Raw genomic sequence first — 17,834 nt, forward strand, 5'->3', positions numbered from 1 at the left:
AGACACAAAATAAATAATTGCATGGGTTTATTATCAGCTAAGTTTTTTGGGACAACAATCTTCATTGTATGTTTCTATCATTTATGCTCTTAGACTTAAAAGGGGAAAGGAGATACTAAAGACTATCATTCTTTGTTGATACAAGAGGCAGATTTTGTCACTGAGAATTTCTAAGGAATTAACTGTTTCTCCTCCCATTCTCATAAATGGGATAAAAAACAAGTCTATTAGTCCTTCCCTTCCTCACTCTATCAACATGTCCTTCAAGATTCTTATGCAAAGGGATCTTGTAGTGTCTTTAGTGCATATACACTGTTATGGCTAAACACTATGGAAGATTTGTGTATCATATCAATATGTGTGTATGCTTTCAAGTTCCCTGTTGGCTTACAACATCCCCATGAATTTCATCAGATTTTTTGGGCAAGAAATATTCAGAAGTGGCTTACTATTTCTTTTATCTGAAACTGGGACTACAGAACACGATTATTATGGGTCAAATGTTCATTTACCAGGATGTTCTTTCAGCAGCCCATTTCAGACAGGATAGGACAGAGCCTATGTACACCTCATTGCTAATCTTCCTAAAAAATATCAGTTCATGACCTTTGAAATTATGACAATCTTTTATTAAATCCTTTAAAAACATTCTTTTTTCTTCAGTTTTGTTAATTCTTCAGTAGTTGTTAAAGACCAATTTATCTAATGTTTCTCACTACTACCCTCACCCTGTCTATAGATAAATAGTTGTTGTGCATAGAGAATAATACTATTAACTTTATTCTTGCGATGACACGAACAGACGTGAAAGTGCTAAAGGAATTGACTTCATTCCCTACCATGCATTTTTGCAAATGCTAGATGAACAAAAAATGCCTTCATTTGCTTTATCCTTGACTTCAACCAGAATAAACCGGCAGTGAGGAAACAATACTTTGTATGGATACATAACCTCTGCCCAACTCACAGGGTGAGCTACAGTTGCCTTGTCCAAACATAGCTCTTGCTGTATATTTTGCTAATGCAAATACTTCCTTTAGTCTATCTTATACTTTATCACGGGTACAGTTTCAGTATACAAGAAAGGAAATCCACACCTATGTTGATAATGAAAGCAGAAAGTTTGTCATATATAAAGAGCTTTAAACACTTGAAGTGTGAAACATTATTGCCGTTATTACATGCATCACTTTGTACTTAATTACATTCAGATTTATCTGACTCTTTGTGACCTCCAATCCCTCCAAAAAACAAAACAAAAAACTGCCTCAATTGACTGGATTTTCTTGCAAACAGAGCCCGTGGTGGAATTGGCACTTCAACATTTAAAAAAAATAAAAAAGTAGAATTTGTTGAACTTTTCTTTTCTTTTTTTTTTTGCTAGAAAGTTGTTGTTGTAACTCAATGACACGGAAAAGGAATCATCTACTTAAATGATAGATCCATCCATGAGTTGTGGCTCATTTTGATCCAGCTCTCAATCTCTCCTCCTTGGCTACCAACATTCACAGAGCAGAGGGGCTTAGAACAGAGCCCCTTAAAGGTGTCCAAGGTAACTTTACTTGAAAGCTGAATTTTGGTGAGTGGTGGGATTTTTACTTAAGTGATAGAGGAAGAGCAAAAAAAAATCAGAAGAGAAAAAAGGAAAAGATAGAGGCTGTCTAAGAGAGAGAGGCAGAGTAAGAAAATTGAAATCAGTTCATTTCTATTTTAAAAAGTTCATTGAGAATGACTTACAGTTAAAGCCAGCATGTTGTTTTGGTTTGAGTGCTAGAAACAACTGTAGAGATCAGAGTTTGATTCTCACAGAGAAGAGATGTAGTAGTCATGGGCGATTTCAACTATCCCGATATTTGCTGGAAAACAAACTCGGCCAAGAGTACAAGGTCCAACAAATTCCTCGCTTGCCTTGCAGACAATTTCATGGTCCAGAAGGTAGAAGAGACAACAAGGGGGTTGGCTACTCTTGATCTCATCCTAACAAATGCGGAGGACCTAATCGATGCGGTTGAAGTGGTTGGATCCTTAGGGGCAAGTGACCATGTGCTCCTGCAATTTGAGGTACAAAGGAAGGCCGAAACTAAGACAAGTCAAACCCGCATTTTGGACTTTAGGAGAGCTGATTTCTGAAAAATGAAGGAAACGCTGAGCAGCATTCCGTGGACACAGATACTAAAAGATAAGGGAGTTACGGATGGATGGGAATTTCTCAAGAGTGAAATACTCAAGGCACAATTGCAAACTGTACCAACAAAGAGAAAAAATAGGACAAGTGCAAAGAAGCCAGAATGGATGTCCAAAGAACTTCTAACTGTACTAAAACATAAAAGAGACATGCACAAGAAGTGGAAAAAGGGAGAAATCACCAAAGAAGAATTCAAACAAATAGCCAACACCTGTAGGGAAAAGGTCCGCAAGGCTAAAGCACAAAATGAGCTCAGGCTTGCCAGGGACATTAAAAACAATAAAAAGGGATTCTTTTCTTATGTCAGTAGAAAAAGGAAAAACAAGGAGGCGATAGGGCCTCTTCGAGGAGAAGATGGGGCAATGCTGACAGGGGGTAGGGAAAAGGCAGAACTACTTAATGCCTTCTTTGCCTCGGTCTTCTCACAAAAGGAAAGTCATCTTCAAGCTCAGCAACATGGAGTGGATGAGGGATTAGAGGACGTTCAACCCCAAATTGGGAAACAAGTCGTCCAGGAATATCTGGCTGCTCTAAATGAGTTCAAGTCCCCAGGGCCAGATCAACTACACCCAAGAGTACTGAAGGAACTAGCGGAAGTCATTTCGGAACAATTGGCAATCATCTTTGAGAGCTCTTGGAGAACGGGAGAAGTTCCAGCAGACTGGAGGAGAGCCAATGTGGTCCCATTCTTCAAGAAGGGAAAAATAGGATGACCCAAACAATTACCGTCCGGTCAGCCTCACATCGATACCAGGCAGGATTCTGGAAAAGATTGTTAAGGAAGTGGTCTGCAAACACTTAGAAACAAATGCGTTCATCGCTAATAGTCAACATGGGTTTATCAAAAACAAGTCATGCCAGACTAATCTGATCTCTTTTTTCGATAGAGTTACAAGCTGGATAGATGCGGGGAATGCTGTGGCTGTAGCGTACCTGGATTTCAGTAAGGCCTTCGACAAGGTCCCCCATGACCTTCTGGCAAGGAAACTAGTCCAATGTGGGCTAGGCAAAACTACGGTGATGTGGATCTGTAATTGGTTAAATGGACGAACCCAGAGGGTGCTCACCAATGCTTCCTTTTCATCCTGGAAAGAAGTGACGAGCGGAGTGTCGCAGGGTTCCGTCCTGGGCCCGGTCCTGTTCAACATCTTTATTAATGACTTAGATGAAGGGCTGGAAGGCAGGATCATCAAGTTTGCAGATGACACCAAATTGGGAGGGATAGCCAATACTCCAGAGGACAGGAGCAGGATTCAAAATGATCTTGACAGATTAGAGAGATGGGCCAAAATTAACAAAATGAAGTTCAACAGTGACAAATGCAAGATACTCCACTTTGGCAGGAAAAACGAAATGCAAAGATACAAAATGGGGGTCAATGCCTGGCTCGAGAGCAGTACGTGTGAAAAAGATCTTGGAGTCCTTGTGGATAACAAGTTAAACATGAGCCAAAAATGTGATGTGGCAGCAAAAAAGGCCAATGGGATTTTGGCCTGCATCAATAGGAGCATAGTGTCTAGATCTAGGGAAGTAATGCTACTGCTCTATTCTGCCTTGGTTAGACCACACCTGGAATATTGTGTCCAATTCTGGGCACCACAATTCAAGAGAGATATTGACAAGCTGGAATGTGTCCAGAGGAGGGCGACTAAAATGATCAAGGGTCTGGAGAACAAGCTCTATGAGGAGCGGCTTAAGGAGCTGGGCATGTTTAGCCTGAAGAAGAGAAGGCTGAGAGGAGATATGATAGCCATGTATAAATATGTGAGAGGAAGCCACAGGGAGGAGGGAGCAAGCTTGTTTTCTGCTTCCCTGGAGACTAGGACACAAAACAATTATTATTATTATTATGACTTTATTTGTACCCCGCTAGCATCTCCCGAAGGACTCGATGCGGCTTACATAGGCCAAGGCCTCAAAACACCATACAACAATACAACACCTAAAGCAAATTAAAAACAGTTAAGCAGTATAAACAATACATCAAGACACTATAAAACTGGGCTGGGACAGAGTAATGAGTACAAGATTAAAAGTGCTGATGTGGCAGGAGGTATGTAGGATTATAAAGTAAGTGCAGTGTGCGGTGTGCAGCAATCTTAGTTCTACTAAAGTGCTTCTAAGACTTGGTATTGGAGATTCCTAATCTGAGAAGGCACATCGGAACAGCCAAGTCTTCAAGTTCTTTCTGAAGACTGCCAGTGTAGGGGCTTGTCTAAGATCTTTTGGGAGGGTGTTCCAGAGTTGGGGGGCCACCACAGAAAAGGCCCTGTCTTGAGTCCCCACCAAGCGCGCTTGTGACGCAGGCGGGATCATGAGCAGGGCCTCTCCAGATGACCGAAGTGATGGTTTCAAACTACAAGAAAGGAGATTCCATCTGAACATGAGGAAGAACTTCCTGACTGTGAGAGCCGCTCAGCAGTGGAACTCTCTGCCCCGGAGTGTGGTGGAGGCTCCTTCTTTGGAAGCTTTTAAACAGAGGTTGGATGACCATCTGTCAGGAGTGATTTGAATGCAATATTCCTGCTTCTTGGCAGGGGGTTGAACTGGATGGCCCATGAGGTCTCTTCCAACTCTTTAATTCTATGATTCTATGATTCTATTATTCCTCTTGGCCATGGAAACCATAACCTTCAGTGAGCCACATGTTCTCAGCCTCAGAAAACTCTGTGATAACTCTGCCATAAGTGGGAAATAACTTGAAGACATACAACTGCAAAAAAGTTTATTATTATTCTTGTCAAATGATATCGTTCTTTTATAATTAAGTTATTCATTTCAGATTAAATGCTAAATATTCAGAGCCACACACTGTATTGTTTAAACTATTAAATGTTAGTTTCAAAATGCCTTGTGAGTGGAGGGTCCTTCCATACAGGCTCTATATCCCAGGATCTGATCCCAGGTTTTCTGCTTTAAAACTAGATTATATGAGGCCCCTTCCACATAGCTGAATAACATCCCACACTATCAGATTTGAACTGGGAAATATGGTAGTGTGGACTCAGATATCCCGGTTCAAAGCAGATATTGTGGGATTTTCTGCCTTGACGTTCTGGGTTATATGGCTGTGTGGAATGGTCCTGAGTCGGCACTGACAGATAATCTGAGATAAACAGAAGATCTGTGATCAGATCCTGGAATATAGGGCTTGTCTGGACGGGCCCTGGATGTACTGACTGACTTTGATTTCTGAAGTGTATATACTAAAATTTAAAGAACATTATATATTCTACACTCAAAGAGATACATTCAAAATCAACATCATACAGTGTAGAATTTCCTTCTGCTTTGCTATTCCATGCCAAAAAGGAAGAGACATGCTCAGTAATAGACTTGAAAGATGTTTTTAAGCAATTACTTACATCACTGCAGGAAGCGATAGCATAACAAAGTCGGTAGATGGCACTCTTCCCTCCAGATCAATGTTGTTCAGCACATTTTCCTGGGACATGGTGATGTTGGAAGTACACAGATCCCCCCCCCTCACCAGATAAACTAAGTTTTTAAACACATGTGGTCAATAAAAATCCCATCACATTTTTTTGCAAGTGTGGAGGTATAAAGGCCTTGGGGTCCTGGACAAATTCCAATCCAGTTAATTAATTTCTTCCTGGAATAAAAGTATACCTGGCATTTCAAAGCTTCCTGAACCTTAAAAGAATTAGTAAGTAAAACATGCAGCAGTAATTCATAGTATTTGGATTAAAGGCTTGATATAGATAATTATAATCATCCCATATTTTCTACTTGCTCTTTATACGTCCATCCCACCAAAAACACCCTCATCTGATTATGACACATTTGGAAACTTGAAACCATAAAGACAATTGATGTCCATAAAGCAGAAGAAATATCCCAATAAAGACAAGATGTTTGCATTTTCCTATAAGTGGGCCCCAAGAGAAGCCACATTATAACTGTGGACTTTCTTTTCCTGTTAACCTAGCTAAGTGATAATTTATCAAAATAAATCATCTTGTTCTGAGAAAACTCTGATGCCTTGCATTTTCCCTCAAAATGACTGGTTATAAATTTTTTGAAACAGCTGATAATATTGCCAAATCTTTAATATCAATGGTAGCTTTTGGCCTGCTTTTTGGCCACTGAATTAAGATGGCATCATTCATTCACAGTTCTTACCTTATGACAAGTGTAATCTCCCAACACCTCATTATCAGAAACATTTTCAGAATTGCATATATCATTTTGCTTAACTTGTGCATTTTATAGCATACAGTTGAAAGGTGGGAAATTTAAGACTGTTCATTGATAAGAAAATAAACAGAGATTTGAGGATTTTTTTCAGAGTAAATTTATATTGTAAGGTTTAAATGGCTGGGATGCTATTTTCTAGAAACCTATATCACAAAGTTCAGAAGAAGTGTCCTAGGACGCATCTGTGCCAGCTCACCCATGGAGCTCCACACTGCCCATCATATGACAGAGGGTGACTTCTAGTGGGGCTCTGCGGGGAAACTGGGGTGGAAGCGTGGTGGGATGCTGCCGCTGGCAACAGACAAGCCACTCTGTGTTCCATTAGGAACAAGAGGGCTTCTGTGGAGCAGCAACACTTTCCCACATGAGATGGGAAAGCATCAGCTGGTGGCTAGGGATTGCCCCTCTGCCACCCAGATTCACCGCAGAGGTTGGCGAATCATGATGCTGGACTTCATCAATGTGCTGAGGTCCCTAATTGCTAAAAGCTTTAGAACAGATAAGTAAGGAAGAAGATAATGTTCTAAAGTAGTGGTTCTCAACCTGTGGGTCCCCATATGTTTTGGCCTTCAACTCCCAGAAATCCTAACAGCTGGTAAACTGGCTGGGGTTTCTGAGAGTTGTAGGCCAAAACACCTGGGGACCCACAGGTTGAGAACCACTGCTTTAGAACATTATCTTCTTCCTTACTTATCTAGTTCTCTGAAGATGCATAGGATTGGGCCAGTTTTTGAAATGCATTAGAGTACTTGGCACTATGTAGATGAGAACAGTGTTTCATCCTGTCATTTGTAGCTATATTTAAGACTCAGTAAAGAGCATTCAATGCAGGTCAGTAACAAGCTTTCTTTCTTTTATAAGCTTCTTTAGTGTCAATCCATATTAAATTATGGCTTTGGTCATTCATTGAAAAGTAAACCCACATTGCTATCTAGATAACATTTTTGACCTTCAAAAAGGGTGTTGCTTTAGCTTTCCCAATAGGGTCAATTCACACATAATGCTGCTCATTAATGCAATTGCTCTTGGTAGCGATTTCTTTGCCATTTCTATGATAATGAAATATAAATATTTTATACAGATGAATGTTTTCATGGTTACACTATGCTTGGCAGATCTCCAGATCTGACCCAATAGACTACTATCAGAAAGCCAACACAAATGGAAGGCTAACATTAACATTGGCAATTGCAGGAAAGTTCTTACATGTAGAGTATAGAGGGAAAGGTAATGACCTATTATATGGAATTATGTTTAGGATCAACATTTCTTCTCGGAATGTAGACTTCTAACAGATAGATATTCTTGGGAGGTTCCAGGCAACCCATTGGTGCTATCTGAATCACATGCATGGTCTTTAGGATCTGGAATGTTCAACTGTGATTATGAAGATTAGAGCAGAGAAAAAAGTGTTTTCTGGTAAAAGTCACAATTCCTGTAATAATTGTGTTAAAGTGTGGCACAGGATATTGTACACCGATATATCCGTTTTATTCAGCAATGAACATAGAATGTAAAATATGGTTTTGTAAACACAGGTTTACAAATTTGAAATGCTTGGAGGCCAGAAGTGTTTTGGATTTTGGATTTCTCCTCATTTTGGAATAGCTGTACTTGCATTTATATACATAACAAGATATCTTGGAGATGGGCTCCAAGTTTAAATGCAAAATCCATTTATGTTTCATATACAGTTTATAAATATAGCCTAGAGTTAATTTTATACAATGTTTTAAATAATTTTGTCCTTAAAATGAAATTTGTGTATACATTGAACCATCAGAAAGCAAAGCTGTCATTATCTCAGCCACTCATGTGTACAGCTTTGCATTATGGATTATTTTGGATTTTTATATTCTTGATGCTCAGCCTATGTACATATGTAACCCCCACCAAAAAAGAGTGGCAGTAAAAAGTATGAAGTATACCATGATTCTTTTAAGTCATGCATTAGGCAAAGCCAGTGTTCAGCATAGATAGAATGGAGCTCAAGTTATTTATGGTTTAATTGGTCATTGGGCCCTTGCCTGTTTCAACAATCCTTGACTCCCACAGTGAGGTGGACACTGTGCTTCTACTGTTGCCCCTAAAAGTCAGAGAAAGAAAAGAATATGAATTCCGCTGGGAGATGGGATCATCTTGCTGAGGAGTCTCTGTTTGCAACTCCTGCTCACCCATTTAATGATCTATTACAGAAGTTTCAAACTCATTTCACTGAGGGCCACATCAACCTTATTGTTAGATTCAAAGGACCATTTCTTATTGTAAGACTGTATAAATATAACTATGTTGCCCTGGCATTGAAAGCCTTGTGGGTCACATGAAATAACGTAGAGGACTGCGTTTGGGCCACAGGTCTTGAGTTTAACATAAATGTTCTGTTAGATCCTCAGCCCTGTCCTTTATAGACGAATCATGTTAGTCTTCCACAGAACATTGGTTTGCTGTGTGCCAGCCTTTTTAGTTAGATGTTGTGCATCCAGGTGTATTTAAGTTTGAACACTAGTTTGCTTCATCTTACATTAACATCAGTTTTGAAATACAGTAAATATACCAGAAGAATATCTGTATGATCTTTTAATGCAATTACCCATAAATACACATTTTAATGTACTTTTCCGACTGAGCATACTTTCCATAAGTGTTTTTTCTTCAATGTAATGCTTTTTATGTATATAGAAGACCTTTGATATCTGTAGTTCACTTTCAGATACCAAAATCAGTGGATGTGCAAGTCTCATTATATACAGTGGCATAGTAAAATGGTGCTCCTTATATAAAAATAAGGTTTGCATTTGGGATTTTTTTCCAAGCCATGGATGGTTGAGTCCATGGATGCAGAATTATTGGGCTAACTGTACATGCTTTTTTGTGTTAGGCTGTTAACTGAATTGTACGATTATGAAAAGTACACATTTCAACATGCTGGTGGTGTTCTGGTTCAGTGGATCCTGATTTGCTATGCAAAAATTAGACTGGCTAATTTTTTTCTTGCATTATTCCTGCAGGCCCAGCTCATGTTCTTTTTCACCAATATATTCTAGCATTTAATGCCAATGTGTTTGCTTTGATCCCGACAGACACAGAATAGGATGAAGCTGATGGCAGACAACTATGATGATGACCATCACCACTACCATCACCATCACCACCATCATCACCACAGATCGCCTGGGAGGACCCAGCACTCCAATCACCGACCCTCTCCAGAACAGGTTAGTCCTGTCTTTCCTTTCCTTACTTCACAGTTACACTGTTACCATGCCAGTGTTCATGATAAAATAAATCTGCAAGGGGAAAAAAAAATAAACAATGGAAATGATATGCTCTTTGAACTGAAACTAAGAGTTTTGTTATTGAGTTCTATCACTCAAAGAAACTAAATGTTTTCTTTCCTTTTTCCGTTGGCTTTTCATTTCTCTTGTTATGGTTTTCCTTTCTCCTTTTCTTTCATAGCATTTCTAAAGGTTTCTAATTCAACTATTAAAAATAATGTTTCTAAAGAATTGGTTTTTTAAGTACACATTTTTGTTTAGATAGCTGTTCTGTTCCATGTATAATTTATTATGCTTGTCTTTTATGAACCCAACCTAGCCACAAGAATATAATCAGGTTGAATCTGCTCACCAGTATCAGTATAACATTGTTCTTACAAAAGAAAAAATTGAGAAATACTTTTCCTACAGTATTTAATTATCAAAACAACTGAGGAAACGTAGTTGCTTCTGGTTTTATAAACTAAACTTTGAAACATCATCGAATGCCTAGGGTATATTCTGTCAGCACCAAGAAAAACAAGCTAACATTATTTGGATTTACCTCTTATAAAAAGAAGAAACAATTAGAGTAATTGAGCTTACGGGGAGGATCCCAGTGTTTTTTCTTAGATGTCTTTCACAGCCAGGAGAAAAGGAAAATGGTCTTAGCATCTCTGTGCCATATTATTTAGCAAGGGAAGTGTCATCTAGGTGTCAGCTGGAAGAGGATGGCAGAACTTGGCTTTCATTTCTAGTCATGTTGGAGAGTCTTTAAAAGGGAGAGTTTTGTGAACTTAGAGAAGTGGGTGTATGGGTACAACTGTGATGGTTTGATAGAAATGACTGTTTTTCTTCCTCTCCACCAAAATAAACTACAATATTTAACAGAGTGAGCCAAAATGTCTCCCAACCTCTCCACTCTGTGTTGCTTCCTGGGAGGGGAGCAATTTGAAGGTTTAAAGTTTTTGAAAAGAACTCTAATGTCACTTTAAGGATTGACAACTCTTTGAGCCAAGAAGAGCAAAAATTTACTTTATGAGTCCTTTATGAGTGCCATATGTATTAGCTGCTGTTAGTTTCTCTTGAAGGGAGAGGAAAAGTTTGGACTGGAAATGAGTTGATGGAAGAAATAATAGTGGGGCAATAATACAAGCATATGTAAAAAGCAAAACTCCAGAACATGGAAATACAATGATGGCATTTGTGTATTTCAAGGCATTGGGTTATTCAGAAAGTTTTAAAAGATGGATAAATTATGTCTGAAAAAAGTAGGTAGTGTAGACAAAAATCTTAAAGTTGCTATTTAAAATTATGCTTCCCAGAATCCCCCAGACCAAAAGAATATATAGTCCTTTTTAAAATTACATCTCCCAGAGCCCGCCAGCCTCCAAGAACCATTCTCACTATGAAATGCAGAGAGCTATAATAAAAATAAAAATAAAATAAAACTTTTTCCAAGGTGAGAAGTATATAACAAAGGAAACAAATTAACCAAGGATGCTTTCACATTACACCGTTATAACATCATAATTCCACTTTAACAGCCATGGCAATATCTTATGGACTTTTGGAATTTGTCATTTGGGGAGTTACTAGAGCCTTCTGACTGAGCATTCTACCTTCCCAGCATCAGATACCAGGATTTTGTAGAAACATTGCCATGGCAGTTTAAGAGGAATGATAGTGTCATAACTATGTAGGTGTTTATCACAGGAGTTGGGCAAATTGTACTTATAGCAGGACAACAGCATATTTGGCTTGGACTTGTGACATAACATTGCCCTTTCCCAGTGGAAAGCAGCCTAGAAAGTGTGTCTTTTACTGATAATCTGTTAATGATTCTTTTGTAAAAGAAACACCTTCCAGCAGTCTCCCACCAGAAGATTCCAGTAAGTCAGGCAATAAATCCAAGGCAAAGATCCTATCATCCTGTTGGAATTGGAATTCTAACGTATTTTCAGATTTCTGGCCATTGTACTGTGAACTGAAATGCGGCAAACTTAAATGAGTCATAGAATCATAGAATTGTAAGGGACCACGTGGGTCATCCAGTCAGTCAGAAAGATGTCATCCCAGTGTAACCTTTCTACCGATGAAATTGAGCACAAGCACATGAGAAATGCTTGGACATTCATAAGGTGACAGGGAAAATTGTTCTGCTTTAAGAGTTGGCTCCAATTAATAAAAAGTGATGGTCCAAGGAAAGAGTATGTCCTATAGTTCAGATACACACACAAAAAGCCAGGTATTGCAATGCAAGAGTAAGAGAGGCTTTCAAAATAAACCTCTTTGTGGAGAGCTCCATGTGGAGCCCAGTTAACTCTGCTCCTAGAGGAAGAAGACTTTTCTTTTAGCTGAAAGGACATTGTCTATTCTAATGACAATTGACTCCTGCAGTATGTTATGGATGGTTGTTCTAACATAGCTTCTTGACTGAAATCCTCAGAAGGTAGAAAGCAATGCAGCTTAACTCAGTGGGGGCTGGCCCTGGCCAAGCAGGGCTATTTTATGCTGGGACATCCAGACCTTTGCAGACAGCATGGGAGCAATTTCAGATCCACAGCCTGAAGGGCATATTTGTCACTTTTTGACAAATGAAGGCCATTGTGATGTGAGGACAGCTATCTTTTCCCCACAAAGCATCTCAGAGCAGGACTATGTGAAGTCACATGATCTTGGCTTTCTTTGGGGCCCATGATGGGACTTTCTTTGGAGCATCCCACAGCCGTGGAACTCTTTCTTATCTCTATCCCTTCTCAATTTCTGGGTGGCAGTGAAGACTCTACTGTTTCATATCCCCTTTAGCTGTTAAAACTAGAGGTGTCTGTTCTGGAAGTTTTTAAATCATTCATCTGATTTATTTTATAAAGTTTCAAATGTTTTCAATTGATCTGTGATTGTTTATTTCATGTATTAAAAGTGTTTTTGTGAATAATGCATTGCTTTGAAGCATTGGTAGGTCAAAAGGTGGTGAATAAATACCTTGCATATAAACAAGCAAGCAAGCAAGCAAGCCCCAGAGAACAATGCTATCTCATGATGTAGTGTTGGTCCCATTAAGTCCTTCTCAATGTGACCAAGCATCTGTCTGCAACTTTTGGATTGTCAGCAAAGACTTCTTTGTAAAAATCTATAAAACCCATTGCTGCCTCCTCATGTAATGAAAAAATCCCCAGATTTATAATTGCTTAGTTCACTCTGCAAATCTCCAAAATAAGTTATTTCTTAGCCCATTTTTTGCTCTTTACTTTGCTGCCCCATAAACCACAGAGAAAATATCTGGTAAATATTCCAATGAACTTCTAGTTCAAGGCTTATCTCTAGCTGATTATTGTATATATATTGTGAGTCGTCCCCCCCCCCCCAACACTGCATTGATTCTATGATACTAAAATGTAGACATCAAATCCACATATATGATTAAAGTACTTGACTATGTCCTACTCTTGTGTCTACTCAGTTTCTTAGAGCTACCGTATGGCAGGGGTTAAGGGACTGAGGGGTAAACTTATAGAAGTTCTTGTCAAAAGGGGTAAACTTATAGAAATTCCTGTTACAAAATTTTCCCCTCTTGTGTCTACTCAGTTTCTTAGAGCCACAGTATGGTAGGGGTTAAGGGACTGAGGAGTAAACTTATAGAAGTTCCTGTCAAAAAAGGAAAGGGGAAATACCTCACTGACAGAACACATGCTTTGCTTGCAGAAGTTCCCAGATTGAGCTTTCCAGTTCTCCAGTTAGAAAGGAGCAAGTATCATGTGATGGAAAAGACCTCTGCCTGAAATCCTTAGATTGAAGACAGCTTCCTACACTTTTTACTGAAATGATTACTAAAGCTAGACTGCTAAACACTTGCCAGCTCATTGTCACAAGTCTGAACCAGCCAAAAGACTAGGTTTTCAAGAAAACCTCAGAAAGTTAGGTTGTGCCAAATATTATCTAATTCATGATTCAAACTGCTGAAGAAATTACTGTAAAAACATTTTTACAAAACCAACATTATAGACCCTTGCCATCTCTTGCTCTACCTTGTCCCATAGCAGTTTCTGTTTCTTAGCACCATTTTCCTAAGGAAATTGATTTAGTCTCCTCCTTTGTGGTTATCCTCATAGTTATCTAGTCAGAGGCAGTATGCCACAGTATATCTCAGCAGCTGGAGAGTTCAGGGTGGACAGTGCAGGTGCTGTGGGCCCTTAGTAGCCATGGGGGTTGGTTGCAAGACCCCTGTGGGCACTAAAATCTATGGATGCTCAAGACCCATTATATACAACTGGTAGGGAAATGGTGTCCCATATATAAAAGGCCAAAATCAAAGTCTAAGTTTTGGAATCTTTTGAGGGGAGGATGGATATTTTTCAAGCCAAGAATGGTTGAATGGATGCAGAACCCATAGATAAGGCAAGCTGACTGTACACTGATGACCTGTAGGGGATATTCCTATAGGGAAATGATGGGCCACCTTGTGAACAGAATGTTGGACTAGATATGCATTTAATCTGAATCAGGATGGTTCTTCTTATATTCCTATGTTTTTACATTTCGGGTAGAAGACAGAGAAATGTATCACCAGCATAGGAACCATTCAGGATAAACCTATTGAACTAGAGAATATCAAGGCTAATAATCCACAATATCCGCTTTGAACTGGGTTATCAGAGTCCACATTGCCATATAATTTGGTTCAGTGTGAATTTTATACAGCTGTGTGGAAGGGGCCTGAGTGTAGTGAAGGGGAAGGAAAGTGAGACAAATACCATCATCAAATAAAAACCAGAAAGAGCAGAAAGCAAGACGTGCATGTTGATGCTCCTAGAAATGAACCTACAACAAAACAAGAAGAGCTGACTCAGCCTCAAGTGTAAAGATCCAAAGAACTTTCTTACTCAGACAAGTGAAGTTTCCCAACTCACCTGGTCCTATGTTAAAATAGTTATTGCTGGATACACAAGCAGGTTCAGACATCACTGAGTTTTATTTGACCGTACGTGTTCCTCATAAACTCACTGAGGATTAGCACATTGTCAGAATTTTTGTAGATGTCCCTGGACACTTTCAAAACATTGTGTCTTTTCAGGTCACAGCAAGTAAATATATTTGTTGCAAGAAATAAAATCCCTTATGTGGCAACCGGTTTGTAAAAAAAGAAATGCTATTGTCTGCAGCATGTAGAAAGCTTTCATAGTCTCAGGGCCAGTAGTTACATGCTTGACAACTGAAAGCGTCACTTGTAGACAGCAGACAGAAAGGCAGGAAAGGATGCCTTATACCAGCTTTTTTTTAACAGAAAAAGAAGAAAAAACTCATTTCATGAGATGAGCACATTATTATCACTAGATTTACTTAACTTGAGCTGAGATGTTAATTCTTTGCACTCAGGAACATGAAAGGTATCTGTGACAAGTCTTGTCAGGCAGGATTTTTCAGGGAAGGAAGGAAGCCAGAAAAGTTTAACTCGTGAAGACTGTGTTGTGAAAGGATTTTTAATTGATACTCTGTCCACCAAGTATGGCTGCACTCAGTTACAGTTTTTAGCCAGAAGCCATGCTTTCTCACTGCTTCACATGGTCTAATTCTATTTTGCTACTTCTCCAGACTGGTGGATTCTGGGAACTGTAATCCAAAAAAGCAACTTTTCCAAGATCTGCTTGAAAAGCATATTGATGTGGTTGCTCAACACAGTACAAACAGTTTAGGAACTTTTATGATTCAGGAAGGTAACACTGAAGTTTATTTTATTTTAGTTTTTTTAAAAAATTCAGGCAAACCCAAGCATGAAAAATGTTCCTAGATATTTGAAATGTCCCATTCTGGATAGGGTCATGCTTTCCTTTAATATTCAGGAAATAATTCTGGACTCAACCCAGAACCCAGAGGTCTGCATTTCAGTGGTGGGCAGGGCTGCAACAAAATAGATAAACTTGTACCCAGTTTAGCCATATTTTGTTTTAACCTATGATATAAACTTCTTAGGTCCCATATACATTAAATAAATAAATACATAAATAAATAAATAAATAAATAAGGGAGAGAATGCTAAATAAACTCTTTGCTCTGGAGTGTGGTGGAGGCTTCTTTTTCGGAGGCTTGTAAACAAAAGCTGGATCGCCATCTGTCAAGGGTACTTTGAATGCGATTTTCTTGCTTCTTGGCAGGGGTTTGGACTAGATGGCCCATGAGGTCTCTTCCAACTATAATTCTGTGAAATAAGAAAAGAGAGGCATGGCATGGAGACAGGTATCAGAATGATAGCAGATCAGGGGCCAGAGCTTGGCAAGCACCTACTTCCCCATGTCATTCTTCCCTTTGAAAATATTTTATACACATTCCAGCCTTTGGGGCTAAATAGAAATGCTCCTGCCTGCATGCCTAATCTTTTGTGAATCAGTATGGACTGAAAATGGTCAACAAATAATTTATTTACAGTATTTCTATACTGTTTTTCTCACCCCTAGGGGGACTCAAAGCGGTTTTGAAATAATTTTGTCTATGAAATTGCTCATGTACCCCAAACATTAAGCAAAGGGTTACTTGAATGATCTTATTCCTTATCAAAATATGTAATACATTTTGGGCTTCTTTTGTAATATGCTTCTATTGTAATACTGATGTGCATGCTCAAAATAGTAAAATTTACAGTACAATCCTATGCATGTCTCCTCAGAAGTAAATCCCACTGCAATCCATGGATGGGACTGCAGGCTTATTCTCTCTGCAAATTGATAATTTCTTTTTTATGCAACCATTTGCTGTTTGCTCTTACAAGCAATTTTTTACTTGATTTTATAAACTTTCATCCATGAAAATCAATGTAATTAAAATTACAGCAAAGTAACTAATTGTTTCTTCTTTCATTCCAATGCTAACACTCCTATGCATCTTCTAATGTCTGGCTCGCAGGATGATGAGGAGGGTATATGGGCATAGCCGGTTCCTATAAACCAAAGTTCCAGTTTTGTTTTGAGGGGTGAGAAACCATTTTATTCTATATTTGAATGCAGTTTTATGTGATTTGCAATTTAAATGTATTGGTTAATTCTTAAGATTAAAATAAATCGGTTGGATCCAGACTGGCACTTACCAGAGTTCTCCAAGAATCTCTCAGATACTATGGTCAATGGCTCTTGAAACTGGGGACTGTAGTCCCCAAAGTAACCCTTCCAAGTTTGAACTGAGAGGAGACAATTTTCTGTGATCCCCACTACCTATAGCTCCCAGTATAATCTCCCCACATTGGAGTATCATAGGAAAGAGAAACTGGAGAAAATAATCTACTCCACTTTTATTCCTCCTAAAAAAAGCTTCTATTAAATCCCCCATCACTTTTGCAAATGGAAGTATCTCTGACACTTTGAGAGGGGCATTTTGGATCCAACCCATTTGTTGTGGGAAGGTGTGGTGGAATGACACAGTGGCAATACTTCTAAATAGTTATGAGTGAGTGTCAGTAAACATCATTATCATCCATAAAGAGTTGTTGCCATGTTACCTAAACTAAATGTCAAGAGAGTATTTCCTTCCATGCATATCATGTATTCCATGTATCATCTGATGTCTTCAGTCAATTACACCCATGTGTAACTGTACTGTATACGAACTGCACTATGTTTATATTATTTTGGTGTAGTTTAGCTGTGGTGTTTCATTGACAAATATTTATGCATAAATAAATTATGACAAAAGAAGTGAGTGTATTGTCAAGAAAAAAATGGTCACAATGTTTTATGATGTTGATAAAATAATTGAAGTACTTCAAATTTATATATAAATGGTACAATATCTACCTTGCGCCATACTGATCATTGCTCCTTTGGTATCTTCATCACATGTTCTAGTATGTAAGCGATGCCATTGTTCATGCACTTGTTTGGATGCCTCTGCTTCCTAGAGAAGGGCAGTGGGAGAAGGCTACCTGTCAGCTTCAACACCATTGGATAAACGAAATTGATACGAGTGTTATCTACAGCAATCAGAGGGAGTAACCTTATTGGCTCAGTACAATTGCCAAGTTATAGGTCACAAAGCGACTTTTCCAGACATTGCTCTGGTCCCTAGTATAGCTTGGATCTCAAGAATAATGTCAAATTACATTTGACAGCAACATTTTAGTGTTGTTATTTGCCATTATGTTGGATTTGACCAGCAGCAATACTGTGAACAAGCTCATACATGCATCATCT

The 17,834-nt window shown here is 38.8% G+C and overlaps 1 protein-coding gene across 18 annotated transcripts in view; it reads left to right on the plus strand.

The window, feature by feature from the left end:
- The window catches only part of ERC2 (ELKS/RAB6-interacting/CAST family member 2), a 691,106-nt gene that overhangs the window by 513,368 nt on the left and 159,904 nt on the right, over window positions 1-17,834 (plus strand). For all 18 annotated transcript variants that reach the window (XM_067463537.1, XM_067463536.1, XM_067463539.1 and 15 more), the window contains 2 exons: window positions 9,484-9,618; window positions 16,555-16,621. In XM_067463537.1, coding sequence (XP_067319638.1) covers window positions 9,484-9,618; window positions 16,555-16,581 — 162 coding nt within the window. In that variant the 3' untranslated portion in view covers window positions 16,582-16,621. The remainder of the gene's footprint in view (window positions 1-9,483; window positions 9,619-16,554; window positions 16,622-17,834) is intronic.

The sequence above is a fragment of the Anolis sagrei genome, chromosome 2 (genome assembly GCF_037176765.1).
Source record: "Anolis sagrei isolate rAnoSag1 chromosome 2, rAnoSag1.mat, whole genome shotgun sequence".
In the NCBI taxonomy this organism is placed as follows: domain Eukaryota; kingdom Metazoa; phylum Chordata; class Lepidosauria; order Squamata; family Dactyloidae; genus Anolis; species Anolis sagrei.